General features: G+C 49.0%; 10 protein-coding genes across 10 annotated transcripts; 5 read left to right on the top strand and 5 right to left on the bottom strand.

Moving 5' to 3' along the window:
* Positions 1–793: 793 nt before the first annotated feature.
* CCOS01_12342 (UMTA) lies at positions 794–2,064 on the top strand (the record flags this gene model as incomplete). The annotated part of the gene is made up of 3 exons (XM_060460491.1): positions 794–877; positions 1,398–1,438; positions 1,521–2,064. The coding sequence occupies 3 exons, from the start codon at positions 794–796 to the stop codon at positions 2,062–2,064; spliced, it is 669 nt and encodes a 222-aa protein (XP_060308539.1).
* Positions 2,065–3,554: 1,490 nt separating this feature from the next.
* Positions 3,555–5,173, top strand: CCOS01_12341 (UMTA; the record flags this gene model as incomplete). Its single annotated transcript, XM_060460490.1, has 7 exons — positions 3,555–3,701; positions 3,793–3,839; positions 3,899–4,033; positions 4,133–4,199; positions 4,253–4,293; positions 4,382–5,023; positions 5,098–5,173. The coding sequence occupies 7 exons, from the start codon at positions 3,555–3,557 to the stop codon at positions 5,171–5,173; spliced, it is 1,155 nt and encodes a 384-aa protein (XP_060308538.1).
* A 1,569-nt stretch (positions 5,174–6,742) lies between these two features.
* Positions 6,743–7,222, top strand: CCOS01_12340 (uncharacterized protein; the record flags this gene model as incomplete). Its single annotated transcript, XM_060460489.1, has 1 exon — positions 6,743–7,222. The coding sequence occupies one exon, from the start codon at positions 6,743–6,745 to the stop codon at positions 7,220–7,222; it is 480 nt and encodes a 159-aa protein (XP_060308537.1).
* Positions 7,223–7,758: 536 nt separating this feature from the next.
* Positions 7,759–9,328, bottom strand: CCOS01_12339 (FAD binding domain-containing protein; the record flags this gene model as incomplete). Its single annotated transcript, XM_060460488.1, has 3 exons — positions 7,759–7,888; positions 7,955–9,039; positions 9,119–9,328. The coding sequence occupies 3 exons, from the start codon at positions 9,326–9,328 to the stop codon at positions 7,759–7,761; spliced, it is 1,425 nt and encodes a 474-aa protein (XP_060308536.1).
* A 1,210-nt stretch (positions 9,329–10,538) lies between these two features.
* CCOS01_12338 (uncharacterized protein) lies at positions 10,539–11,944 on the bottom strand (the record flags this gene model as incomplete). Its single annotated transcript, XM_060460487.1, has 6 exons — positions 10,539–10,897; positions 10,952–11,034; positions 11,087–11,460; positions 11,529–11,620; positions 11,679–11,715; positions 11,789–11,944. 6 exons carry the CDS (start codon positions 11,942–11,944, stop codon positions 10,539–10,541), a joined length of 1,101 nt encoding a protein of 366 aa, XP_060308535.1.
* A 3,586-nt stretch (positions 11,945–15,530) lies between these two features.
* On the top strand, positions 15,531–17,157 carry CCOS01_12337 (UMTA methyltransferase; the record flags this gene model as incomplete). Its single annotated transcript, XM_060460486.1, has 8 exons — positions 15,531–15,725; positions 15,795–15,826; positions 15,885–15,970; positions 16,026–16,178; positions 16,245–16,320; positions 16,382–16,519; positions 16,614–17,033; positions 17,100–17,157. The coding sequence occupies 8 exons, from the start codon at positions 15,531–15,533 to the stop codon at positions 17,155–17,157; spliced, it is 1,158 nt and encodes a 385-aa protein (XP_060308534.1).
* Positions 17,158–17,728: 571 nt separating this feature from the next.
* On the bottom strand, positions 17,729–19,054 carry CCOS01_12336 (uncharacterized protein; the record flags this gene model as incomplete). The annotated part of the gene is made up of 3 exons (XM_060460485.1): positions 17,729–18,524; positions 18,584–18,732; positions 18,866–19,054. 3 exons carry the CDS (start codon positions 19,052–19,054, stop codon positions 17,729–17,731), a joined length of 1,134 nt encoding a protein of 377 aa, XP_060308533.1.
* A 1,709-nt stretch (positions 19,055–20,763) lies between these two features.
* CCOS01_12335 (uncharacterized protein) lies at positions 20,764–21,612 on the bottom strand (the record flags this gene model as incomplete). Its single annotated transcript, XM_060460484.1, has 1 exon — positions 20,764–21,612. The coding sequence occupies one exon, from the start codon at positions 21,610–21,612 to the stop codon at positions 20,764–20,766; it is 849 nt and encodes a 282-aa protein (XP_060308532.1).
* A 1,354-nt stretch (positions 21,613–22,966) lies between these two features.
* CCOS01_12334 (uncharacterized protein) lies at positions 22,967–23,756 on the top strand (the record flags this gene model as incomplete). Its single annotated transcript, XM_060460483.1, has 3 exons — positions 22,967–23,259; positions 23,317–23,624; positions 23,692–23,756. 3 exons carry the CDS (start codon positions 22,967–22,969, stop codon positions 23,754–23,756), a joined length of 666 nt encoding a protein of 221 aa, XP_060308531.1.
* Positions 23,757–23,812: 56 nt separating this feature from the next.
* On the bottom strand, positions 23,813–26,170 carry CCOS01_12333 (glycosyl hydrolase family 81; the record flags this gene model as incomplete). The annotated part of the gene is made up of 1 exon (XM_060460482.1): positions 23,813–26,170. One exon carries the CDS (start codon positions 26,168–26,170, stop codon positions 23,813–23,815), a length of 2,358 nt encoding a protein of 785 aa, XP_060308530.1.
* Positions 26,171–27,200: the final 1,030 nt, after the last annotated feature.

Genomic DNA, 27,200 nt, shown 5'->3' with positions numbered 1-27,200 from the left:
AACATCCGTCCTATCTTGGCCAGAACGGCAACTTTACGAGATGGCAGAGGTTGCACAAAACGGCTTGTTTCAATAGAAAATATGGGGTTCAATGGTGCCAACATGTTCGTGCGTCTTTGCGTCTGTCATCAACCTTCCAACGCCAAGATCGAAGCCCACTTTGCAGTCAATGTGGTTCAAGACCGATGATATTCTGGGCGCCTCTCATGGTCGGGCATTTTCAGACCGTATTCCGAAATGCGGAGTGCAGAAGCCGTAGCATTCGAAAGCTTCTCATTGGCCAGCCCTCCCTTCGTTCTGAAAGGGTCTTCGGCGCGATCCGCAGACGGGTCAACGTTCCCCTCCATTCTTTGCCTGTTTTTTACTAGCACCCGATGTGATGCATTTCTTCCGGGCTGGTTGGGCAAGGTACAACCGCTTCGTTCTTTGTTTCCCTATGGGGGCGTCTGTTGTCGCTATGCATGTTTCTTGGACCTTCCGGAACGGGCCTAAAGTCCACAATGACAGTTGAGGAACCTGGCTGGTTTCATTCGTCTGGGTGGGTGACAACAGGAGTCTTCGAGTGAACTGGGCTGCTCCAACACAGCCTACAGAACAACATGCAGGCCGGAATGAGAAGAAAAACCAACATAATCAAGTGAGGGGTCGTGGCTATATTGGACTTTCTGCCACAAAACTCGTGTGACCGCTCGTTTGCACAGAGTTTCACAGTCATTTGCAAGTCTAGTTACTTCACCTTTGCTTAATAGTCTCCCTATCGCTTTAGCAAAACACAGAAAGCGGAGACAACACCATGGCTGTGTCTCCAGACGACATGACAGCCGCGAGCCCTCTCATTATGAGCAGTCCTGAGCCTGCAACAAGCGCTATTGCTGTAGTATGTTGAGGGTCTAGAGAGTCTACTCTCATGAAAGCTGTCGCCTGCTACATACAGCCTTGATCTGACTTTTTTCCAGGACCCCATTCTTGAAAATGAGCAAACAACTGATGCCGAAATTGAGAGCTGAGACAACAACTGAGGATGGCTGCTGGTAGAGACCACGTGCTGTCGGCACCGTGAAGTATCTACACCTCTTCCACCGCTTCTTTGAGTGAAAGTATTACCGAGTATTGCCGTATTCACGGGCGTACTTTCACTCAGAAAACCGATTGTTGGGGACCAAACGACGAAAGACAGAATGAGGGACTTGATATTGCGTACGTTATAGTCACCGAGTAAAACTCATTTGCTTCGGGCTCACATGTAATTTACATGGTGTGCTCCCATAGCCATTACTGGGAGACACTCCTCCTAGATGTTAAGTTATTTCTTGCCCCTATAGGTGATTCCCTCCAGGTACGTAGGTTTTCAAATAACCAAATATCAACTTCGAAGAGATATCCTAAAATTGCCATAGAACGTCCTCGACGTTGGCACTGGAACTGGTATCTGGGCTATGTGAGTGTTACTCAGTGCTTTTAAAATGAGTCTGCGCAGTATGTATGCGTTGATTGAGCACATGGTTGACGAGATGTGCCAGAGACTTTGCGGATATGTACCCCTCCACCGAAGTGATAGGAGTTGACATCTCGCCGATTCAGCCAGATTGGGTCCCACCAAATTGCAAGTTCCAGATCGATGATATCGAACAGCCGTGGACCTGGCCCATCAGCCACTTTGACTATGTGCACATAAGTCACCTCGAAGGTAGCGTGGCAGACTGGCCCGCGCTATACGCCCAGGCGTTTGCCCACATCAAGTCGGGCGGGTTTGTCGAGGTCAAGGAGATAGACGTGGAACTGTGTTCCCAAGTTCTTCCTGAGCTGAACGAAGACCACATGGACAAAAGATGGGGCAAAGTGATGCTGAAGGCTATGGATCTATTGGGAAAGACGGGAACTCAAAGCCGCAATCACGGTATCGCCAAAGGTCTAGAAGCTGCAGGCTTTGTTGGCATTGTTGAGCAGCAGTGGGCTGCGCCTATCGGTGCCTGGCCAAAGGAGTCGACTCTCAAGGGAGTGGATGCCTGCCGCCTACAGTACCTCGATCAATCGCTTGAAGGCTTTGGTACCTTTCTGCTTTAAGAGGTAATGGGCTGGGGGTATGCCGAGATCGTGGTGTTTATGAGTGAGATGCAGAAGTCCGTTAGAGACCTAAAGCTTCAACCTTACATCAAGCTGTAAGTTTCGTTGCCATTTCCACTCGATTATTGAAGACACAATAAGACTCTGTCAGCCTGACTGAATGTATCACCTTCTAGGCATGTTGTCTATGCGAGAAAGCCATAGAAGACGACTAATTAGCTTTCGCCGTTCAGGCTGTGTGGGGGGGGCAAGTGTTTGGCATAACAGCTGGGAGAATCATAGTCATTGCCCTCGAATACACACATACAAATCCTCTCCGAGATCTTGCTATTGCCCTCGTGATCCTAGTTCTCTATTTTAGCTTTGATTCCTACGTGCTATACTTACTTAAGTATGAATATTGAACTAGGTGATGTAGTAATGAACTGTATAATTGAGCTCAAGAATTGATGAGAACCGCTCCAGAGTCAAGGTAGTCCAAATTTCACTGGAGATAAAGGTTTGAACACCAAAATCGAGGCACTTCACTGTTGATGGAACATTCGACGACGATAGAAAGAATCTCTCAACCAGGCAGGAGGGGTAAAAGGCTGGATGAGAATTTCGCAGGCAACATGGAATCAGTAATAAGCAACATAAAGCCGGGTTCAAAGGCCATTCCAAGTCCAAATAGCACGTGTATGTTCGACTAATCATGCCATGGAATATTGATTGTGCCATTAAAGCAGAATAGCAGGTCTCTACGAGCGACTTGACCGGTACATTGAGAACCTGTGCCAAAAAAGCTAACCCCACTCCAATGTGAGATAGAATGTTCTAGCAAAATACAGTATTCGAGAGACATCTGATGTCTTTATTCATCATGTAATACAAAAATACAACAGCCTTTGGCTGGAATTCGAGCGGATCACATGTCACCATCATCTAGTGCGAGACTCGAGAAATCCAATAGGAATAAGACTAACCAAATGTGTGCGGATCGCAACACCAGCCCTGGAGGATTGACTCAAGTTTGTATGAGCGAGGAATTGTCATTGCATTTGAGCGGATCTGGCAATGAATTGGACCCCTCGGACTTTGCCTGTCTGCTTGATATTGAACAATGGATTATGGTTGCATGCTATGTCCGTGTCGGAAAGCTACCCGGCACCTTCCATACCTTCTGGGCATAGCCTAGAATGCCGTGAATACGCATCGGATATTGGGAAAATAATCATTCTATTCGTCCGGGGAGGCGGGCTTTCGCTAGAATACTTGGCGGCTCCAGCCCCGGTTTGCAGCCACCAACAGACCAACCGAACGCGTGTTCGGCTGCAAGAAGAGCATCCATGTCGCAGAACCAACAGAAGGATAAGAAATCCGTTGAAAAGAGGGGTTGAGCCCATATTCGTGTCTCGAACCTCGCAAACTCCAGATCATTGCTATTCATTGCGACATCTTGCCGACAGACAGATCTCATCATCTGGCAGGGGAATTCTACGAATTACAACATGGCATCAACTGAGGGCTCGGAGCCACAAGTCTCCGCGTCAATGCTGGCTGCAAAGAGTCCGTCCGCGAAAAGTTCATCGCCACCAGCGGCAGCAGGCTCACCTGCTGGCAACGCAAATGAGACCGAGGCAGGCCCAATCGTCGTTGTGAGTCGAATCGCCGACCTCTTGATACCTGCATACATACGTAGCTCAGGTGAACCTCAAAACATCAGACAGCTGACCCTTCTCTCAATAGGACCCGGCTTTCGAGCATGAGGATTTGACTGAAGCCGAGACAGAGAGGTGAGTACTGACAGAATGCGCGTAAGTGGATTTGGGGTGTAAGCTGATTAGTGCAATAGCATTCACACGTCCTCAACGGCTTCGCTGACCGAAAGCATCACGGAGTATCGACGCATCCTTGGGCGCACCTACACGCAAAAGGTTGACTACTGGGGGCCAAATGACGAGAAGCAGAATGAAGGACTCGATCTTGCGTACGTAAACATCGTCTGTACCAGTCCACATACTTTCCTCTTCACAATAGCGACTCGGTTTGTTCCAAAATCGAACACACTACTGACATTTACATCAAGCCATTATTGGGAATGCGTCTTCTTTGACGATAAGCTGTTCTTGGCGCCTATAGGAGACAGCCCCCATGTCAGTTAACACGCAAGTTCCTGGTGTTCACAAGCCGCTGAAATGATAAGCAGAAAGTTCTCGACATTGGTACCGGAACGGGTATCTGGGCTATGTGAGTTGATTTCTCTTCAGTTTCCCGTATCGCATTTACTATCGAGTCAAGATAATACTTAGACAACGGTCTCACATGTTCTTGTCAGTGATTTTGCCGACGAATTCCCATCGGCAGAAGTTATCGGTGTTGACATTTCACCCATTCAACCGAGTTGGGTTCCACCCAACTGCAAATTTCAAATCGACGACATTGAGGCGGACTGGACGTGGCCTACTGAGTTCTTCGATTACGTTCACATCCGACATCTGGAAGGATGTGTCTCTGATTGGCCGAAGCTCTATTCTCAGGCATTCGAGCACCTCATACCTGGCGGTTATATTGAGGTGAACGAACTAGATCTTGAAGACTACTCTCAAGCACTCGGCGACAATTTGCCCCGGGATCATGTTTACAGAAGGTGGGCGAAAATCATGTTCGAGTCAATGGACAGGCTCGGCAAAACTGGGAAACAGACTCGGGATCATGGCATTGCGAACGGCATGAGAAATGCTGGATTCGTGGATATCGTGGAGAAAAGCTGGCCGATTCCTATCGGAGGATGGGCTTCGGATCCCAAGCTGAAAGAAGTCGGGGCTGTCAACCTGCAGTACATCGACCAGTCTTTGGAAGGATTTGGAACTTTCCTTTTGAGACAAATGATGGGATGGGAGGATGTAGAGATTCTTGTTTTCATGAGCGAGATGCGCAAGGCCCTGAGGGACCTCAAACTTCAGACGTACTTTACATTGTGAGTAAATTGCCTACGCTCAAAGCTATCGTACCTACCACTAGCTAAAGGTCATAACTAACAACGCTTACCAGGCACGTTGTCTACGGACGTAAGCCAGAAGAGTCCGATGAGCAAACATCGACTGCACCAGCTGCAGCTGTAGCCTGACTAGATTTTTGTCACGAGTTATGACACGCAGCAATGGGCATACGGAGTGTGGTAAAGTGGCTTAACCTATCAAAGTGGAAATAGACAAAAGGAAAAGGTCTATATACACGATGTAAGGTATGAGATATACACGTGATACAGTACGTGACGGGCACTTCGTGAAGCGCGGTTACTATCCCTGTTACGTGACAATTTTGGACAGAAGTAATCTCGTAATTATCATGGGCCTCATTTTAGTTTATCTTATTTCTCAAAGTCTGCAAAATCAGATATGTTGGTTTTCTTTTTGTTATGCTTCTTTCGGGTATTCTAAGCAATCACTTCCTAAGATAATCGGATCACACAATCAGAGACCGCAGACTTCGATGAACATCACTATGTTAAATACCCAGGTCTCTGCCCAAGACTTTAACAAGTTGATAGTTTTAGTTCCCTCAGCCAACCTCCATTCTCAGCGATGATTGGGAGCTAGAGTAGGCTAAAAACCTATGAGCTCGAGCCTATCCTTCTAGTACCTACTTACATGCAGTAGTTATACGAAGAGATCAATTGCCGGTCAGGATTTGTGGCTATATGGTAGTTTTTTCCCCTGCTCTATAGGCGCGAAAGATCGATCTTAGCGGGATCAAGCTTTTAATAAGGGATATCACACAATAAGTTATACTTGGTGACTGTACGGTACGCGCAATGTGGCCCAAGGACGCGCTCAACTCCATCGACAGTAATCCCGATATAAAAAACACGAGTGTGTTATCAACAAAGATAAATTGCCCTTACCGCTTTCTTACAATAGTTACCTCGATGCGTTCTGTGGAACCATCGGGGCGACAACACGAGGAGGATTGCATGATGTCCCCACTAAGTGCCGTCAGCTTCCGTGTCTAGGCAACAAAACAACTCGTATTTGACCGCTGAATCTGCAGCCCTGTTCCGCCTGACAATTGCCGCCTCTGTGCCGCACTCTAGTGCGATCTAAGGGTTCAAATGAACAGCAATGATGTCACGATGTATCTGTCATTGGCTATGTCTTCTTTATGATTTTCAAATACAGGTTTTGCGTTCTGATTCTGTTTGAATACTGACAGTTCTCACCAAAGATTCAAGCCGCACGGGAAAGAAAGTTCTCGATGTTTTACCAGGCAGAAGTTTAGCGAAAGAAATTTTATCCCTAGCTGACTGCCCTAGAAACCTGATGGGTTGGGACTTTGGTTCTAGCGCGGGTCTTTCAACGGGCCTAGGACAAGGTATGATCGCGCAACGGCTGAAATGTTTCCTGCAGCGCCCTTGTCTATACCGACCAAAGGTCCACGGAAACTATGACGGCACGGGCGGTAAGTGAGGGCCGAACTAAACGAACCACTAAACTGCAAGGAACGAGATTCTAGACCTGCAGCTACTAGGGGCTGCCACGGCTCTTATCCTGAGTATTTAACAGCAGTGCAATAGACCGATCGTCCCGGAATCCGATGAGCCAGGCCACTCTCGTTTTTGCCAGAATCAGCTACCATCGAATTTGAACTGTTTGATCCGACTAGTAATACCTAATTCTTCCCACCAAAATCTCTGAAAATGCAGCTCTCTACCATTCTCGGCGCCTCTTTCGTCGCCACGGCTTCAGCTGCCCTCCCTCCCATCAACTTGGGTTACCTCAGCTACCCCCACGGGAATCTCTTCGTCGCGTGGTCCCCCTTCACTCCCACAACGACCCAAGAGGTCACTGAGGTCTGCGACACCCGCGGCGCCGTAAAGGGCACCGCGACCTGGACCACGATCCGCGCTTATAACACATACGTCTTCAAGCCCATCTGCCGCAACCCTTTCAACGTCACTGACGCTGTAACAAACACCACATACTACAATCTGGAGCTGGCATGTGTGGACGACAACATTCCCTTGTACGCCAACCCCGAGGTCACCGCCGTCGTCGACACGAAGACAAACAAGACGGTGGAGACTTGCGTTCCCGTCTCGCTGAATGGCCAGTCTACATACGGAGGTTGCAGCGATCACTTCAGTGGTGTTTCGTACTCATTTGCCTGCTCCGCCTAATATGGATTGGTGTCCAATGAAAAACGGCCTTTTTGGAATGACTTTGAAACGACACATTAGCATGGTTGCATGGGTACGGACTTTGATAAATCGAGGATTAAACTAAGCCCGTGGCATCCTCGAAGAGTTTCTTGCAATATATTAATGATGGCATGAGAGCGCATACATCAATAGAATTCAGACACACACTCTTCCTAAGATGAATCACTTTTCAGATGACACTTGAAGCTCTTTCGAGATGAATGATCGATTTTGGTCATGTCAGGTACCTCTGCATCATCAGAAGAGAGTAAACGATAAGATGAAAGGTAGTTGGAGATGATGAAGGCACTTTTACTCTGTGATATTTAATCGGTACATCTGTCTTACGCGGTACGGAACGACAATAGTCAAAATGCAGAATCGCGTAGACGGCTGGGACCATACCTGCCGTACCTTCTCTGAATCTCTTACGAATCATCCAGTGTGCACCATAGAGTAGATCCAGTACTTCTCTGCATGTTCCAATGCTTCAAAATACAGTCACCGAGTAATGCTTACGCAATCTTGAACCACTGACCAAACGCCCCTGAAGGATCAAACTTCTTCTTCAAGGTCTTGAGTCTATCTAAGCTTGAGCCGTAGATAGCTTGCAGCTCCTCATCCCCGTGAGCAAAGTTAATGTATCTGAAATATTCGTTATTAGTTAACCGCAACGACAATAGAGAAATACTCATTGAATATTTAACCTACGTCGGGTTCACGGTGGCACTCGAAGAGAAGCTCCAGATATCTCGGACTTTGGCCCCAAATTCCAGAGCTTGTGTATCGAGGCTAGCGTCCTCATACCACGGGATGACAATCGCCTGTGCGAACGCTTCTTGGCGGAGCTCATCTTGCATAGCTGCGGACCCAGAAGGAACTGACTTTGCCGTGGTCAGGTTGTATCTCTCGATCAACACAGCTGAATTCTGTGCGCCTGTCTGTTTTTGGAAGTCGGTGTATAGAGTCCAGATCTCAGGCCATGTTGTTGACTTCATGTTGTTGATGGTCGTGCTGTATGCCGGTTTGCGTCCTCCGCGGGCGCAGAAGTTGTCGTTGGCCGCGTTCCATTGTTGGTAAGGAGTAACCACGCTGGAGTTGGTCAGGGGTCCGAGGTTGTACAGAGGCGCAAAGGCGGTGCGGCCAGCTTCTTCGGTTCCCTGGCGTAGGAAGCCAGTGACAAGAACCATTGGCGAATTCGAAGAGTCGCCGGAATTTGTCAGCACCAGGTAGACGACTTGTTCCGGAAGCAACGGAAGATCTTGGATAGTCTGAGCCACATCGGCGATCTTTGAGGAGTCAAAGGTCAGAGACATGATCCAAGATGTACGACTTGCTGTCGCCCACGCATTTACTGTCGCGGAAGTGACAATGCCGAAGTTGGGTGCTGCGCCCCTCAGAGCCCAGTAAAGATCTGGGTTAGATGAGCTTGAAACTGTCAGAGCCTCTCCGGTGGCAGTGATTACGCGCATAGACAAGATGTTGTCAACGGCAAAGCCGTGTTCCCCCATGATGTTGCCATATCCACCGCCCAGGGCTGCCCCAAGAGCGCCGACGCAATTGCAATTGCCTGTTTGGACCAAGACACCTGCAGCGTCAGCAGCAGCAACAACATCGCCAATGAGCGCTCCTCCACCAATCGTAGCTGTTTTCTTGTCGGCACTGATATTAACCTGGTTGAAGCCGGCGAGATTGATCAGGATGCCATTGCTGCCCAGGTTGAACTGTTTGGTCGCCCAACCATTGCCGCCATTCTGGGGGAGGAAAGCGATGTCATTTGACGAACAGTACTTGACCTGTATGGTAGATAAACATTAACATAAATGTGCACAGTAGTGAGTGATCCGATTTGGCCGAGAACATCGGTGAACCTACCACAGCACTCAAATCCTTCTCGGATGTCGCATTGACAATGACTGATGGCAAAGGTACATCGAAGTCACTCCAACGTTCTCGAACTTCGACGGCCACGGAGGAAGTCGAGACAAGGTTTTGCAAATCCTCGGCTACGGAACGGGCGTTGATGCTAATGGCAGCAGATGCTACCATTGAGATGAGTTGCAGACCGACAATTAGGGACCGCATGGTGTCGTCCGGGGGTAGCAGTGGCAGGTGATCGTCGGCGAGAAGCTGTGATAGCCAAGAAGCTCGTGCATGGACAACCGCAGAGCAGGACAAGATTCTTTAAGGGTCTGCGAACGTGCGCGAGTTCATGTCTGCGTCTACATGTATGATGTAGGATGCAATGGGACTCCCAGCCACATGACCCCCTTGGATCCACGCGTCAAATCCTGGATCGTTATAGAAGAGGCATATGCCGACAAATTCTCCCGGTTACCATGGTATGCAGCTGCGTTGGTGTTGGACGCTGCCAGGTCGCATAGTCTTGGTAGGGATCAAACGGACATGAGGTTCTCCATCTTGATCAGGGTCTACACCGTGCCGCCATCAAAGGGGGGTAGAGGAGAGAGAGAGGGGCAAATCCTCTCCAGACCCTCCATCAGTCAATCCATCCCCAATGTGACCGTCGCATCTCGGAGCTTGCGGCCACTAACGAGCGGACTTCTGGGCGAATATTACCATCATACGACAAGGGCGCTGGAATTCCATTGCAGAAAAACGACGCAGGCGTTCCCATCCTTGGCAAAAGATTACGGAATCCCAACCGCGACATGGTCGTGTCCGGTTACCCTGGCATTGCAGGTGGAGCTTGTTGCTGGGTTCGACCTTGTCTTGCGGGACATACGATATCAAACGGGTCCGCTGCACCGATTGTCGAAAGAGAAAAACCCCCTTGGCGAGAAAATCATCCCCTCTTTGCCCCCGCTGACCCGTCCTGTGGAGGTTGTGGATGGAGAGGTTATTTGGACATCTAAAGCACACCAAGAATTGTGCTTTGGTCAGGTCCGTAAGTCCTCGGCAGGGCGGCGCCGCTGCTCTCCGAAGCGCAATCTTAGCAATTTATTAGGGTTACGTATGATTCTCGAAGCCACGCGGCTTATTGATTAACAAAGTCCTGCAACTGACGATCAAATTTGAGACTTGTGGTTGTGTGACATTTGATAGGGAAATCGCCGTTTGTAAGTTGGTTCGGATACCATTGATTAGGTCAAGAATTGAGGAGAAAAGACAACTGCCACAGTCTAGCTCAGATCTGGAGTTTCGATAGAAGTCGGGAAAAGTACAAATGAGGTATCATCAAGGAAACAATCAAGAATCGATCTCATTAGAACTATGAACGACTGTCACAAAATCAACGCTCATTCATATCTCTTCCTCAAATTAGTCCTCCTGCTCATAATCCAACACCATTGGTTCTTAAGTTGGCAGTACTCGAGCTGTCAGAAGGCTCAATCGTCTGATGAATCGTCGTCTCTCTCAGAATCTCTCGTCCTTCTGGGGAGCCTGAGCGCGTCTTGTCGTCGTTTCGAATCATTTCTAATTCATCGAGCTCTTCATATGGCGTTCTCGGTGTTCTCATACTGTTCTTCCCACCAATACGTCGTGATGATCCGTACTCGTAAGAATCGTTTCCTGTCGTAATGGGCTTGGGGAAGAAATGCACCCAGATTGGCCGGAGTGTTGGGAGACAAGCGCAAACAATGGCCAGCGACAGTTCAATGTTGGTCCAGAAGAAAACGGGGGCGGTGTAATCTTATGTCATCGTCAGAGAAGGAGCTGGAGTTGATCAGTCCAAGTGTGACTTACAGATGACATCGTTAGGATGCTTGACATATTCTTCGGCGATAGCAAAAGTAGCTACCACTCTCGTGACACTCACGGCACAGACGCTACATTTTTGTCAGCAACATTTTTCCTTCCCAACGACATTGGAAAACTTACGCAGCGCCAAGCCCTAGCATTGCGATGACTGCAAGTTTCTTCTTGAGGGGCATCTGGACTTTGAGAACCATCGCGACAGGTAGTACGAGGATGACAAAGTCGGCAATGACGTCGGTGAATAGAAGCGCGAGGAACATCGGTACCGTCTGAACACACGAGTTGCCATAGTAGGGCTCGATGAACACCGTGATGGGGAAACAAGTAAAGAGATGGGAGAAGAAGAAGCTGACCGTCCATCCGATCACAAAGGCTAGTACCCCGAAGACGACGTAGCGAAACCTTTGGCTTGGGAAGAGGGTGTAATACAACACGAGAATAGATGATTTGACGAGCCCTAAGCCCAGGATTGAAATCATGTTAAGTGCAAACTTTGTCTGATGTGCGAAAAGCTTATTAGCTATGTGCCAGATGCGCCGCCGGCGAGCTGGAGAGACAAACTCACCTCTTCGAAGAATATCAACCCTGGATCATCCATAATTGGGGAGCCGTCGGGGAACGTGGGCTGATGTTGTCCCAAATGACCGTGAATTGCAGCTTGCCTTCACGTCAGTTCCTTCTTCTTGCCAAGTGATCATGGAAATTTCAGACATACTAGCTAGTTGCAGAGTACAGCAGGTGATTGATACCAGCTGTTCAAAGCAGACACTGGTCAGCATTTGATATCATTTAACCAATGGCTCCAAGCTTCATCTGTAGACTTACGAGCGCTGCTCCGGTTAGGTAGTCGTCCCATGCAAATCTTTTGACGAGTAGCTTCGCCCAGACGCGAAGTCCATAGAACACTGTAGGAATGACCATGAACCCAATCGCCAGGCCGATCATCTGACCCTTGGTGTAGTCATGGTTCATCGTCACCATGTTGGGCGACTTGAGACTGTTTGCGCGATGTTAAAAACACAAACTTCTGCCGAATTTCGATCGCCGCCGCCGCAAGATGGTCGGGAAAAGTCGAGGCCGCAAGCAAGGAGCGTACTCAATCTGCACAGCAGACAGTCCAAATGCGGGAATGTCACTGGAGATGCTGAGAGATATGTATCACAAAGATCTGAGGGGTCATCCTGTTCATGATGATAGCGGAGGTGCAGTGAAGAAAGTGCAGATTGTCACAGTCGCCTTCCCGCGAGAGACAACCTTTTCCCTTCCATCGAGTGCTGGCGTAGCATGTGGCACTTACCGCGTTGCAATGGTAGTAGCACTACCATGATAAAACAGGATAGCATTCAAGCACTCAGGGCAGTGCCGCAGGGGGTAGGAAGTTATCTGCCACTGATAAAACTCAAGGTTCTCTCAGGCGGGAGCGCGTCCTTGATCACAGCAAGAACTGGTTATCATGCCCTGTGTTTCGGACGACCCGAGTCAGGTTCCTTGTCCCCAATTACCCCGGTGAGCGTGGTCAAAGGCCGTGACGTTGCAATGCGAACTCTTGAAGCCCCACTCGTTCCCTTGTTTAGAGGCACGGCGAGTGACAGAAAACCGTGATTCACCCCCGGGGTACCGGGGGTTGAAATACCGTGAACTCTAATTACCCTCCCTTCGGGTTCCGGTTCCTGAAGTGGGCAGAGCTACGAGCAGAACATTTGCCTATGATTTTCCGTTTGCCGCCGAACGAGATGAGTCTCAGTGATTTAGACTCTTGCAACTTGGGATGATCGATAGTCAAAATGACATTGGTTCCGGAACCATGGCTATAGCGTTGGACGTTCGTAATGGTTTGGTCACAGAAACAGGCAAGCATTTTCAACTAACATAATTGAAGGCACCAGTACCAAAAAACTCTTTCCGCGATCCGCGGGTTCTTGCGGTTTATACCGTTTGGTAAAACATCTCTGGTAATAGCGTCGTTGTGTGAGCAGAGGTACGCAGTATGTATCTCGTAATGATCCCCCTTTTTACCCCTGGCATGGCGCACGCACCTTGATACCTGCATAGCTGCAGCCTGCATTACCCCCACGGAATAACTCGAAAGCTTTTGGGGGACCATGTATTGGTGCGTCGTAAGGGAAGAACTTATGAAACTTTATCGGCTGGCTTGCGTTGTTAATGCACAGATGATGTGTGGAAAGAAGCCAGACGAACTGACACTGCAAGCACTCCTTGCTTGGATCGCAACAGAGCTCAGGTGGTCACTCCCGTAGCTCTCTCAATTTTGAACGATTACCGCGCCGATTTATGATGCCGATAAGCGCGATCCCGGCATGTGGTATTGCCCTCCTCCCACATTTGTCGTTCTTTGAAAATTTGGAAAGCTGCTTCGTTCATGACAGGCCTGATTCAAGTCAGGGAAGCATAGCTGCCAACAGAGATAATGAGGAGCAAACCCTGATACGAAGGGCTTCCTAGGGGCGATCTTCTCTATCTTCCTTATACTGGCTCAGCTATCCAGCTGTTGCTGTATTTTCACTTGGTCGGTGCAAGTCATCACTTCGGAGATTAGTGCATGGGTATTTCGCATGCCGGCTTGGATCTTGCATCAGCAGCGGTGAGTAAAACCCATCCGATCGGGGGCGAGTTGACCCGGGCACAATCTCAAATTACCTCTGCGAGTTAGGTTCAACTTACGTGGTGCCCCTGAGGATTAGTATCTTCACAGCATTCCAGAAATTCAGCCCGAGTTCTTGGACAGCCTGAAGAAACCAGTCACTTCGTGCACGATACTTCAGCATAAGGTAGTCCATCAATCAATCGGAAGCGAAGGACAACCGATGACATGCCCATACTGTCTTATCTAGCGCCATATTGATGTTTAGGGCAACATCAGCTTACAGGTTCCATTTGCGGGCGAGCTCAGAGAAAAGAAACACCCAGCGCAAGTCCCCAATGAGCCATTTCCGCGTAACCATGAGGATTCGGTGCATATACTGCGAGTTGAGGGGCTGGGAGCCGGAGTTAGATTTGTCAATCAAGATTCGCGATAACTTCGCTGGTGGATGCTACCTTGATCATACAAGGGTAGGAAAGGCTTGCTACAGTGCCGGCTGATTTCGCCCCCTCGCATGTATTTGGACGAGCATGGGAGCTGGTGGCGCTGGCGTCACTTTTGCCGCGAGTGCCATGAGCTCTTACATACTTATGTTATAATAGAAACCCGTGGAATTTATGGATATCAATCACTATCATGTAGCCATTTTCAAGTAGCATGAGAAGGGTCTCAGTTTTTGAGAGATGAATTTGCCTGCTCCTGCAAGTGATAGTGATCCATCGGATGAAGATGGGCAAATTTTTTCGGCTTGCAAGTTCCAAGACTATCCGTGACGATACCTTGGCATTCAATGTACTCACGACCAATAAGTTGGACTCTTGGGAGCTAGCTACCTCTGTACCAGCCATTCTGTGTATATACTAATTAGAAGGCATCGAGATGTTTTCTAGTGGGGGCTTTGGGGCACTGAAAGTGGGTCGAGGATGCTTGGAAGTTTGAACGGCCCCTCGAAACGGAACCAGTTTGTTGCCCGAAGATTATGGATAACTCCTCAAGGACATCTCGTCTTGGACAATCTACTTAGTCACCTAGGTGCTTACCCTCAAACCCCGTGATGTTCAGATTCAATTACAAGCAACCAATGCGCCTACGATGTTTGTGAAGGCCTCGGCGCACAGTGCAGGATGATGATCAAGCTGTTGTTGCTAGCCGAGAACCGACCATGATCCGCATCTGAGGGAGACAGCTCAACTCCACATTCAGTGGATCACGGCGTTGTGGCAGAGTGGTCTAATGCGCAAGACTAGAAATCTTGTTCCTTCGGGAGCGTCTGTTCGAATCAGGCCAACGTCGAATTACGTGGATGCTTTTGCTCCAGAAAGTGCGGACTGCCGCTATGTTGCCCCTAAATGGCTTCCTGGCTTGACAAGAAGGTCTATTCAAGCACAACTTCTTTCTTTTGACTCGTATGCCTTTCTTGCAGCCTTAGTCAGAACGATTCGGATCCCGTAAATTTGAAAAGATCTGATGGATCTTTTGGCCAATCGCAATTTTGAAAAGCCATATGAACAGTTGATTCCCCATGCAGTTGCTGCATAGCTATTCCGGTTAGGTGTTCACATTTGGCCGGATATCCGGCGAAAACTAAGCGGTTATACCTAATTGGCCTGATCGCCTATCAACAATGATGCGGACCCTGACAGGACACGAAACAGCTTTCTACGAGCTTGAATTGCGACCAATCTGAAGATCTCAAGCTGCAGAATTTCTCCATTTTAATGCATCTCGGAGGCACAGCACCAACGAGAAGGAACAGAGATGTCTGCAGCAAACATGCCAAGTTCGCTAAACCAAAAGAGAGGACGACGAACAATGGAGGGGTAATTACAAAAAGGCTGGACAATCGCCCGGCCCCCCGAAACACCTTCTATCCATCCGTGTCGTCTAATTCCTGTCGACTGCAAATCGGCCGCCTTGTGAGCTCGGTTTTCAAAATCTTACAAAATCGTAGCGTCTGCGCCTACAATGGCTGAGGAGACGGACAACCAGAGTCGAGCCCCGGGGGCGCCAGCAGCAACAGCTGCACCAGCCGCAACGACGCCACCTGCACAAGCAATGTCGCCTCCAGCGGAAAGCCAAGCTAGTCCGCCCACCAGTTCGCCAGTTGATACGCAACAAGTTGCCAACGATGTGATAGTTGAGGCAGATGAAGGAGAGACTGTAAGTCGATCATAGCTGTCACCACAAGCTTCCGGTCTCCGCAGTAGACTTCTGCTAACAATATTTTAGACTGACAACGCATCAACTATTGATGAGCGGATGTGGGTTCGAACACGATCACTTCAGAGATAGCATGACTAACTCTCTCCGCGTGCACAGCTCTAATTACACTGCGTCTCTATCTTCAAGTGTCATTGATTATCCTATGGAGTATGGCCGACGATACCATGCCTTCAGACCCGGCTGTATGTTTGCCAAATTTTAATATTTGGGAAACCATATATGAGCTAACCAATGTAGCATATATAATGCCGAACGATGAGGTAGAAATGGAAAGACTTGACATGACACATGCCATGATGGTCAAAGCAATCAAGAATAGGCTATTCCTTGCTCCGCTCGAGAAAGAAAAGATTCAACAAATTCTTGACGTCGGCACTGGTACTGGTATCTGTAAGGCCCGGGTTCTATTTCTTTGTTCTCGGCGCTCTTCCGCAAAACTGACAAACCTTTTCGCAGGGGCTGTTGAAATTGGCGATATATTTGAGAATGCTGAGGTTATTGGTGTGGATCTCAGCGCTATCCAGCCGTCTTGGTAAGCCCATGACTAACTGTCCGAGCTGACTATGACCACTTTATCGCTGATACTGTCTCAGGGTTCCTGTCAATGTCAGATTCGAAATCGACGACGTCGAAAGCCCGTGGGTCCATCAAACAAAGTACGACTTTATATTTTGCCGATTTATGGCTGCATCTATAGCGGACTGGCCCAAGTTGGTCAAGAACATCTACGAGTAAGTCGATGCTTCAAGCAGATCCAATCACTTGCGGGAAAGGGTCTCTTCCTTGCAATCGTCACATGTGGACTGAACTAACAAAGACCCAAAGTCACTTGAACCCGGGAGGTTGGGCTGAGTTCCACGAGATGGACCCGGAGATTTACTCAGACGATGGCACTTACACTGAAAAGCATGCCACTTGGCCCTGGAACCAGACTTTCTTGAAGACCATGAGGAGCATCGGGCGGGAACCCTCGCCTGGTCCGAGACTGGAAGGCTGGGTGAAGGACACTGGATTTGAAAACATTTTCCACCAGCGTTTCAAAGCACCCCTCGGCCCCTGGCCTAAGGAGCCACATTATAAGGACTTGGGTATGCTCAACTTGGCTCAAATGCTTGAAGGTCTCGAGGGATTTACTTTACGAGTCTTTTGTGGCGTCCTTGGCCGAACCAAGGAAGAGGTGCTGGTTGAGACCGCGCAAGTTCGGAAGGAAATGAAGGAAGGCGCATACCACGGCATCTATGACCTGTGAGTAATCATTCTGGCTGGAACATCCAAGGACTAAGGTTCGAGCTGTTACTGACGGTTTAAAAGCCATGTTGTTTACGGACAGAAGCCTCTCAAAGAGGCGTCTTTGTCTACAACGCCCTAGGTAGATCATGCTTCTCGCATTTCAGGCTAGGGCACTAACAGCGGATCGACGACAGATGTTTGAGGATGCGATTTGACACGCATCTAGGTGTTAGGTAAAACTATTGCGTACCTTAGCTTATGAATTTTCTTCTTGCCAAGATTTGGAGCTTGAGATTGTGTGGCATGGCCTCATCGCTTCCGTCTGTAAATGTATCTGGCTAGCATGCTTTCTCCAAATGGCTTCATCACAAATTCCCTACTGATTATGATATCACGGTGTCATTTATCACGTCCCGAAGGAAATCTTGTCTACACCACTCATAGTAAATAGCCAATCATGGACCTAGATGACAGCGCCTGCCTCAACAGACTAATTACCTTCGAGGTCACAGACGAATGGAAAGCTCTGCTACTCTGAAATAGTGAGACTGCCAACTTGAGTTGAGACGTTTCCCGCAGAACTGTTGCGAATAAGTCGGTAATGGAAATGTAATTGACTTTGAGAAGAATAGCACGTAAGGTATCTAAGATTGCTATAAAATATAGAAGAAAAGTGACAAGTGGGTAGCTTTGGTCTATCTAAGTTTAGTTCATTTATCGTCAGGATATTGGTCAACAAAATCTGTTCTTCCTTCAAGCAGCGCATCTGCGTTCAAACGCACGCTCCATCTCACCATATCAGTCATGCTTGCTTCCCTAAAGCCGCCTCCGTGGTCCCCGATGTCGCTCATTGAGCTCAAAGGTCCGGCTGTGCGGTGATGATGGAAAAGAGCCGGCTGCGTTGTCAAGCAGTTATGCGGTCTCCTGCCTTTAGCGCCCTCACAGAAGAATCTGAGTAGGATATCGACGGCATCGCTCACATCCTTCAATGCCACCTCATGCAGAAGTTTCCGTGCTCCCTTCTGACTGACTGCATAACCGAGGGTGCACACCCCCTCCTGAGCATGGTGATATGCTCGCGTATGATCCGGGTACTTCTCCTTCAGGGTGAACGGGATGTTGAGCGTCCACAGATTCTTCCGTGGAGCAACGGTCACATCATTAGAGCGAATGATGCGAGTTTGGGGCACAGTCTGGCTGTCTTGGAAGGGGAAATGCATGCCGCAGTGTCCAATCCAGAGGAGGTCCCAGTCGTCGCCATAGGGCGAAATCTTTGGTGCGACTGAAGCTGGCAGATGGTTAAATGAAATATCGGGTGCGACCTCAGGTGCTGCGCGAGACAGCTTTGAATACGAACTATCGGCGTAGGATGAAGGCGCTTCAAGTAAAGGCTGAGTAAGCGCTTGGGTCGATCTGGCGAAGTCGTGTAACTGTTGCCGAATTCTGATGTCCCAGTCGACATCATCTTCAAGTATCAAGGCTGAAGTCAAGTTGTGACGAACGATCCTATGGGAACTTGTCAGATATCTGAGGCGTAAACAAGTGTATGAATAAGCAAGACTCACTCTTCAAGAGCATTCATGTGACCTCGCCAGCAACCTATGGCGCCGTCACCCAAGCGATCGTGCTCAGATGTTTTTGGTATCGCCTTGTCGGAGACCTCCTTGCCCGGAACACCGTCGACGAAGTCGATCTCAATGTCACTGAGTGCAGCCTGTAAAATCATGCCATCTCGGCGATCTGTCCGGCTCGGTAGGCCGACGACGAATATTTTTTCGAACTAGAGACGAGATGCGAATGAGTTCTTGGTATTGGCCACACACGGGTTGGAGACGATTTGGACTTACGCCTAATGTCCTATTTTGAATTTCACTCAGTATGCTTGACGTTGCTGCGCCGCTTCTCTGCCGTATCTGGCTGAGGAACGGGTTGCGCAAAAAGAATGCAAGTGTAATGAAGACTCCTCCAATCATGCACAAGTCCCTCCTGGACGTTGGCCTTACGGAGAAAAAATGCATTTTAGATTTGATAGCCATGAAGAAATGAGGTAGGGAAGGTAGAAAGTTGGAGAACTCTCACAAACAGCGAAGGGCCAGCAAGTCATCCGTTGGACTCGATCCTTAAGAATAAAGAACCTGAACAGCGAGCTAGTTGTCCCGTATCTGGCGGCTGCATTGTGGGCTGGTCAATCAAATCTCGGCCGCCGGCGGGAGGGTCGGACGGGGCCATGCAAATTTCAGCTAGCCCCCAAAGGAAGTCACAAATAGGCATGGCGGCTTACTGAGACGCAAGATGCATGGGACGGCGTTGGAACGAGCAGAAGATCTTCCTGCTGCTTTTGTTTGCAATCAAGGTAATCTTGTTGTTTAAGGCTTCAAGCTCACCAAAGCAATCACGCGTCCAACGGTGTCCCAGATAGACATCACGTCCTCATGCAGTCATAGCCGCGGATGGACGGTAACGCGAAGGGAGTCACTCAGCTGGGCGCGAGCTTGCTTTCCACATGGCAGAAGGCGTCAGCTGGACTTGAAGCACTCACCAAAATAAGCCAAGATGTAGCTTGGCGATACGAGGCGCTCGTTGGTTTGCTTTTAGTTCGAAGCTGCAGATGGCGACTGCATGAACCCAGGCAGCATGATTGGATCATTTCCTGTGCCCCTTGTTTGCAAACCGGGCAGCCAGGGGTGCCCCCTGTACAACAAAAAACTTTCACGAAGACGTCCAGAATACCTCTGCAACAGCCCGTATGGAAACCTTTTCCCAATGTCACTTTGCTGCGATCGTTGATGCCATTCTGGTGGGATCTGTCGGCATTTAAATAAGCTAATCGCCATGAAATACCCCTAAAAGCAGAAACGCCAGGCAGGCCACAGCACATAATCAGCTCTGCGTGACATTAACAAATCAAGCGACGATGAAACACGAAAAGAGACAAACAGCATGTCTACTTTTGTTCACAATTGGAAAACCGGCAGGGCGCGCTCTGAAAGCCAGTGGGTCTGTGGTCCATTCTGTCGGGTTGAGGCACAAGCAATGATCATTCGGTGAATTGAGGACAATGACTGAGCGGTTTTGCTATCAACACCACTTTTATCTCACTACACACAGGTAATCATTATGCTGCTGTTTTTGGAGAACTCTCTAAAACAGGAATCCTAGTAGCACCGGCCCATCTTCTATACTCTACTGGAACCTGTGACCTAGTTCCTTTCAGCAAGTCGTGACGCTCATTGCTAGGGAAGTAAGGTTAAGTATCTCAGATAGCAAGCCAAGACTTCGAATTTTTGAGATTTCCACCCCCTCCCCTAAGTCTGAGACCCAGGAGGGTAAATACTACATATAATCAATAGAAAGAGAAACAACATTCCAACAAGACTTCTTGGTTACCATACGAAGACCCAAAATTCTACTCATTAGGTACTAAAGTATCTCAAACACATATGGTTGCAGTCTCCGCTTTTTGCCAACCGACTGAAGGCGGTCGGCTTGGAGTCATTTGTCACTTCTGAGCACTTCGCAGTAAGAACGTGACGCCTGAATTCCCTGGATCGCTGTCTATTCTCTCTGATACTGAAGTTCGGGGGCCATAAGGCGGAGATCTTCCCAAGACATGATGAAAACCTGACACCATGACCGTAACGACCTTAACATCGTGATAAAGACTGTGAAGAAAGTTACACAATCCCCTTGAAAGATTTGCTCCCCGTTTGACATTCAACATGCCTGATAGCTTCAAGCTTTAACCCTACCATTCATAAAAGCTCATAGGCAAGCCCTGAGACAGAAGCTTGAGAATCTGCTGGCCAGAAACGTCCCCGCCACTGCAAGCTGCAACGAGGAACGGCCAAAAATGCTCAGCCTCGGCTTTCACGTGAGCCACATAGCTTGACGGGGTGTCCCGCCAGCGCCTAAGAGCCTCCTCGCGAGTTTTTGCATCAGAAATTGCCGCCGTAGATTCGAGGTAGCTTTCAAACTCCTCAGCCCCCGGGGGAATTTTGCCAGAACCTTGGAGAACGTCTTTCATGGTCATGAAGTCGTGGTACGACCCGCCGCTCCCCATTATGGCGTATCCTAATTCTTTGAAGTACTCCAAGGCGCGACCTAGACGCAGATTCTTGTCTGTGGCCTCCTCCTCATCCTTTCCAGTGAGAACAGATACCTGGACAACAGGTATATCTGCCTTGGGCCGCATGATCTTGAGCGGGACAAAGACACCGTGGTCCAAGCCTCTCTTATAGTCGAGAACCGGTCTGAAGCCGCAATCCAGGAGGCGTTGGTTGATTTCCGCGGCTAATGTTGTGTTTCCAAGGATGGGGTACTTGGTCTCGTAGGCCTCAGGTGGAACAAGGGCTTGAGCTGCGGCCACAGTTCCGTAGTCGTAGTAGAGACCGGGGTCCGCAAGAGCCGTGATCTCGGGCTCATCGGTTTCCCAATGCGCTGAAAGGAGGATGATTCCTTTGACTCCATTGAGCCTACTACCCAATTTGGCGACTTGCTGCCGAAAATCCTCCAAGCCTGGGTGGATAAGGGGGAGGGGGCCTGCTCCATGGCTGATGAAAAGGGAAGGGCCGCGAATCTTCTGTGGAAGTGACATTATAGTAGAATGGAGATCTGCTTTAAGATTGCAATAATATATCAGACAATGTAGTTAATGAAGTTGATGTGCAGCCTGAAATATGTCGGTAAGAGTGAGAAGAAGTTGGGCTATTTATGACACCGGCCCCAGAGTCTTCAGAAATCCCATCGGCATGAATCATTATGACCAGTTCTCAGTTAGTAGCGACTCCTTACATTCATTACGAGAGGTGGTTCTGACAGTCACTTGGTCTTGAGATCAATGTTGTAACCCCTTAAGGGCACCGTAGCATTACTAGGCCCTGGCACACCACTTGTCCGACACTACTCCGGCGGGTTGGCCCGGTCTTAGCCCTGCAAGTGGCGGGTCAGCGGCGGACTAGCGGCGGACTAGTTTAGCATAGGTAGTACCAGAAATAGTTTGTCAGCAAGCTGACTCTCCAGGAACAACCCGTGCTATGGAGTGCTCTGCAGGCTCCTCCGAAACTTCTCTCGAACTCATCCTAATCTGTTGCTTGTCAAGATGACTCGATCCTGTACTAAGGCGAGTATGTCGACAAGTAATTTATCCTCGAACGCCTGTCATTTGTGCTCGACAAAGAAGAAGGGTTGCGATCGGCTACTACCGGCTTGTAGCCGGTGCATAGAGTAAGTATCAAGCATGTCTGTCTTACAAGGCGTTCAAACCACTGATACCACATAGTCACAATAACATATGTCACTACGGCTCTTATTACAAGGAGGCACATCCGATTTCTTTTTCTCTTCTAGGACCAAAGCTAGCAACACGCCAAGATCATGACGACTTGCTAACAACACACTTGTTCGCCACGCTAGAAGTCCTCGACCTTGGAATAGAGATGGTGGTTGATGGATACTTGAGATCGATCCACGAATGGATTCCAATCATTAACCCACTCGGCTTGAGAAGACAAGCAGCGTCATTACAGAGCACGCCATCTGCCGAGCTTGCTAGTCTTGTCTTACACATTTTGCTCATCACCCCGGTGATACCCTCTGCTTTGGCGCCATACAATGAACCTCTCTTACCGTCGCTGTACGACAATTGCAAGTTGGCATTCATACTGTTACAGAAATATTCGAGGGGTCACTTGCAAACCATTCAGTCGGGCCTGCTGCTCGCCATATACGAGCAGGGTCGAGGCTTCGTGTCTGATGCGTATGCCACGTTGGCGATATGTGCCAGTCTTGGCCATGTAACCGGCCTATGCCAATCTTTGAATCCTGCTACGGTGTTCAATGAGGAGGAGATGCGTGTATGGTGGGCTATATTCTTTCTCGATAGGCTTGACACTTATTCTACTGGGAACTATGAACGAGCACCACTTGTTCGCGATGCTCGACTCGGCGCGATGCTTCCCAGAGAGGATGACGCATGGAGTCAAGACCTTGATATCAGTGGCCCGTTTCAGCCGCTTGTATTTTCTGCAGACGATGTTCAGACCTACGGGGTCTTCGCCAGCGAAATCCAGGCGCTCTATGCGCTGCAGAGTGTCATGCAGCGCACCAGAGATCCGTCCGTCGAGCTTGAGACACTACTTAATCACGAATCGTGGAAGCTCGACATGCTGATACAAAGGAAAATCCGAGAAACCCTGACCATAAGCTGGAAGCGGCTTGAGCACCAGTACACAGTGGTCACTTTGTATCTCTTGCAAGTAATTCTTTAGAAAGTCAAGGAGCCACAGCTAATAGAGAAAAGGGCACTGATAGAACTTCACGAAAAGAGGCTGGCGTGTAATGGTCCAAAACTTTCTTTATTTGTCAAGGAATCGTCCATCGCAGCTCTTGAAATGGCCCTTACTATTGCTCATGATCTGATGCGTATGGAGAAGACTGCGGACATTCTCAAACTCGACAGGATGCCTCTTACTGCAGTCATCCTATACAAGAAGGTCGGCTTAGCAGCAATTCTACTAGGAAAGCATTACGATCGTGACACCAAGACTCTGTTACGAGAGGTGATTCAGATGCTTTCGGGACGAATTTCAAGAAGATGGAAAATTGCACGTAGGTTTCAAGCTCTTGCTATCTTCTCTACTTAATTGTTACATGAGAATGTGGCTGACTTTCTCAGTTCAAATCGCATCTCAACTCCGCGAAGCCCTTCCTGTGTACGAGGACGTAGACATGGCCTCGTAAACTCAAACCTAGCTCACTCCAACTTTCACCTCAAGAAAAATAGCCGGTCATTCACTTCAGACCGCCCGACTTGTTGAGTTCAGCGTGGAGTTCGATCCCAAACTGCCTCCCAGCGCCGCCGTGTAAGCGAGGTTCCACGTCAAACTCACTCCGCTCAGGTAGGGGCTGTCAGGAGTCTGCTTCCTCATGAACTCATAACTTTCAACCGCACCAGCCTTGTCCGCAATCGCGAGGTTGGCGTACACATGGCCTGCAAAGCCGCCGCTAGTGAGAGATCCCGACTTATTGCCGGCAAAATACTGATCCCATTCCTCTCTCACAAAGGATGCCTTTCGTACATACGCACTGCTCGGCACAATTGGCAGCATGTGAATGCCCTGAATATAGGCAATATCGTTGCCAAAGTACGTCGTGTGGTTGATCTTCCTGTCCCAGAGAATTCCTGTGGCGCGGTTTCCGATAAAGTTGGGCGGTTGCACATCGTTGTCGCTCGCCAAGAGGAAGTACGACTGTAGACTGCGTGCCGTCACGGCAAGCTGGAGATTGCCTCGGCCCTCAATTTTGGCGTCTCCGATCACCTTGCCCCACATCTTGATCGCGTACGTCGAGAAAGCATCCTCCGCTGAGGACTCCTGATCCTTGCCATCCGGTGCTTCGAGCACACCTCTGGCCCAGCTATGGCCATGAAACCAGTCGAAGTTTCGTGAGAAGGGAAAGAAAGGGTCTTCGGTAGATGGGTTGGACCAGTCACGAATCAAATTGTTGACCCAAATCTTGTTGAGGCCGTCATTCTTTGTCAACCAAGAGGGGTTGAAGTGGGCAATGATTGCAGCAGCATACACATAGTAGCCGTAGTGAAAGTTGTGATCGTTGTAATACGTGTTACCAAAGTCAATCGAAGAGTCGTTGTTGCCGTACGACCCAGAAGAGACCAGGCCTTTCCACACGTCATCGTAGAATAGGGGGTTCGGCTCCTGGTTATTGACATACCGATCAAACGCAGCCTCAAGCTTGGTGAGTGAGCTGGCTGTGAATGAAGTATCTCCGGCAATGTTGTTGACAGCATAAATCGCCCTGGCGTAAACCGAAAAGGCGATTCCGGCGTAATACTTGGACGTCAAGTTGGTCAGGGTTGTAATGTCCCGAGCAAGCTCGATCTTTGCTGCATTAATGATTGCGGCTTTGGCGTCTTCGGAAACGATTGCCGCTGAGCCCGCGGACCCCACTGATCCAAGACGAGGCGACCAAGGGTCGAAACCCATATCCGTCGGGAGCTCGGGCTCCACCATGGTGAACTCGTCCGCAAGCGTAGCCGTGGCAATTCCCTTGGTCGTACTCGCCAAGGTGATGTTCGTCAGACCCCTGGCTGTCTTTTGGTCAAATGACTTGACATGATGCGGCAGAGCAAACATGAGAAGTGACCGTTCCTTTATCCCCTTCTTTTCCCACGCCAAGGTGTAAGTTCCAGTCTTGCCGGAGACAGAGCCCGACAGCGTGGCGCCAACTGGATATGCTCCAGCAGCCTTGCTAAAGATGTCGACACCGGCTTTACCTGCTGGATTCTTGGCGACTTGAACAGTTCCCGTGAACTGCTTTGGTCCCAAAATGGTTCCTTTATCAGTCATCCGAAGAGTTGGTCTCTCAGACATGGAAGTTGGGTTGATGTAAATCAACCAGCTTGATCCATCGCCTAACCGCGCATCCCACCCATACACTGTGGCTCCAAGTCCATTGGAACTCAGACGAAGGTCGGTGATGTTTGAAAAGTGCTTTTGAGACTGAATGAGAACGGTGGCGTCGTTGTAAACACCTGTGACGAAAGCCATGCCCTGAACTACGGGAAACGAGACAATCGGTTTGGCGCCTTTTCTTGTCGCAAGGTTGACATTGGCGGAGAATGCTGTCAATGTGTCCGTAGTCAAGACCGTCCCATTCTGCAGCTCCCGCGCCGAAAGCGCAATAGATTGGTCAAAGAATGGATCCTCGAAAGACTGGACGGGCTCGCCAGGCCCGTAGATAAAGTTGCGCCGATCCGTATGGGAGATAGACAAGCCGTGGCCCTGTTTGACGGTATCGTTAGACCACCAGACGGAGTAAGGGTGAGTCCATGTCGCGTTGTCTTGGTTGTTGGCAAAGAAGTTGGCGTAGAACTTGTTGGTTTGGATGGGGTTGTCGTTGTTATCGACTCCGACAGGTTTCTGTGGGTGATCTGCTCTCGACGGAACTAGAATTGGTCGGTCGTGAGAAATTTTCACGAAAACGTTGTCTGATCCTCCTCTCGCTGCTTCTCCATCTGCCCTTGCGTTATGGATGAACGAGCGTCGCATTTCGCTGTGGCTGTGGAATCCATGGTGCCGGTGGGATTGAACGCCTCCGAACAGCAGGATAACTGCCACAATGGTTTTGCTGAACATGGTTAAAAAGAGTGACAATAACGAGTGACTTGGAAGATCCTCTAACGAGGCTACACGGAAAATGAAGACAACAATCAGTGAAGACCTTCAATCGACATGACCAAAGGCCAACCTCATCTCTAATATCTGCTTTGGGGGGCGGGAGCCGATGGGTATTGCCCGTTGAGGGGCCATCAGGGGGTTTTGAGTTTATCGCCATCAACAGCTTTATGCGGCACCAATCTCGGACCCCGGTGAACTCAAATTTGAGTTCATATCCATGTCTTGTCTGAGTCCTCTCATCCACTCAAATCGAAATGCTTCGTATAACTTCAGACGACGAACACCAAACGTTAGTAATCCATCCGATTCGTTGACGACAGAAGATTTTATCATTCAAACAGCTACGGCAGAATATGGTTCAGATACTTTACCCGGCGCACTCACGTTGGTTCTAATGTGTGGACAAATAGGAGTTGAGGGAGCTGACTCGGACGAGTTTCAGCGAGCTTCTCTAGCTGAATGCCGGTAAAGAAAGGAAAAGGGCTCAGAAGGGCCATATACTTACCCCAGGCCTTACTCTTCCCGTTTCGAAACATTTTCAGTGAATCTCATTACGATTTAAGTTTGGTAAAAGTCCCTGATCCATTTTAACAGAATGAAAAGTTTCTTTGGAGACCAGAGAGGCCGGTGGGATGATGAGGATCTATGTGGCATGAGCCGGATGGAATACTAGTCCTCGTGTCAAGACGAGGGATATTAGAGAATGGAGATCGAGCGAACTTTCGGTCCAAAAGCTGTATCGTCTAGTTGCGGCGGATATTCGAATTGAGATGCTATTTCACGAAGAAGAGCCGTGTAAAAGCTGATTGATATAATTCTCAAACGGAAACTTCGCTTGTCTTTGATTCGACGACAAGAGCTTCCGGACTTTGCTTGAGTCTGGTACAGTCTTGATCTGAAACAAGTGCATATTGGGTGAGATCATCGAAAATTTTGGGGAGACCACCGCACCATATGACACCCCGTACTGCAGAAAACACTATTAGTC

The sequence above is a fragment of the Colletotrichum costaricense genome (genome assembly GCF_030867565.1).
Source record: "Colletotrichum costaricense strain IMI 309622 chromosome Unknown Scaffold_15.1, whole genome shotgun sequence".
In the NCBI taxonomy this organism is placed as follows: Eukaryota; Fungi; Ascomycota; class Sordariomycetes; order Glomerellales; family Glomerellaceae; genus Colletotrichum; species Colletotrichum costaricense.
Note: the sequence above shows the minus strand (reverse complement) of the source record. Positions and strands in the feature narration are given on the sequence as shown.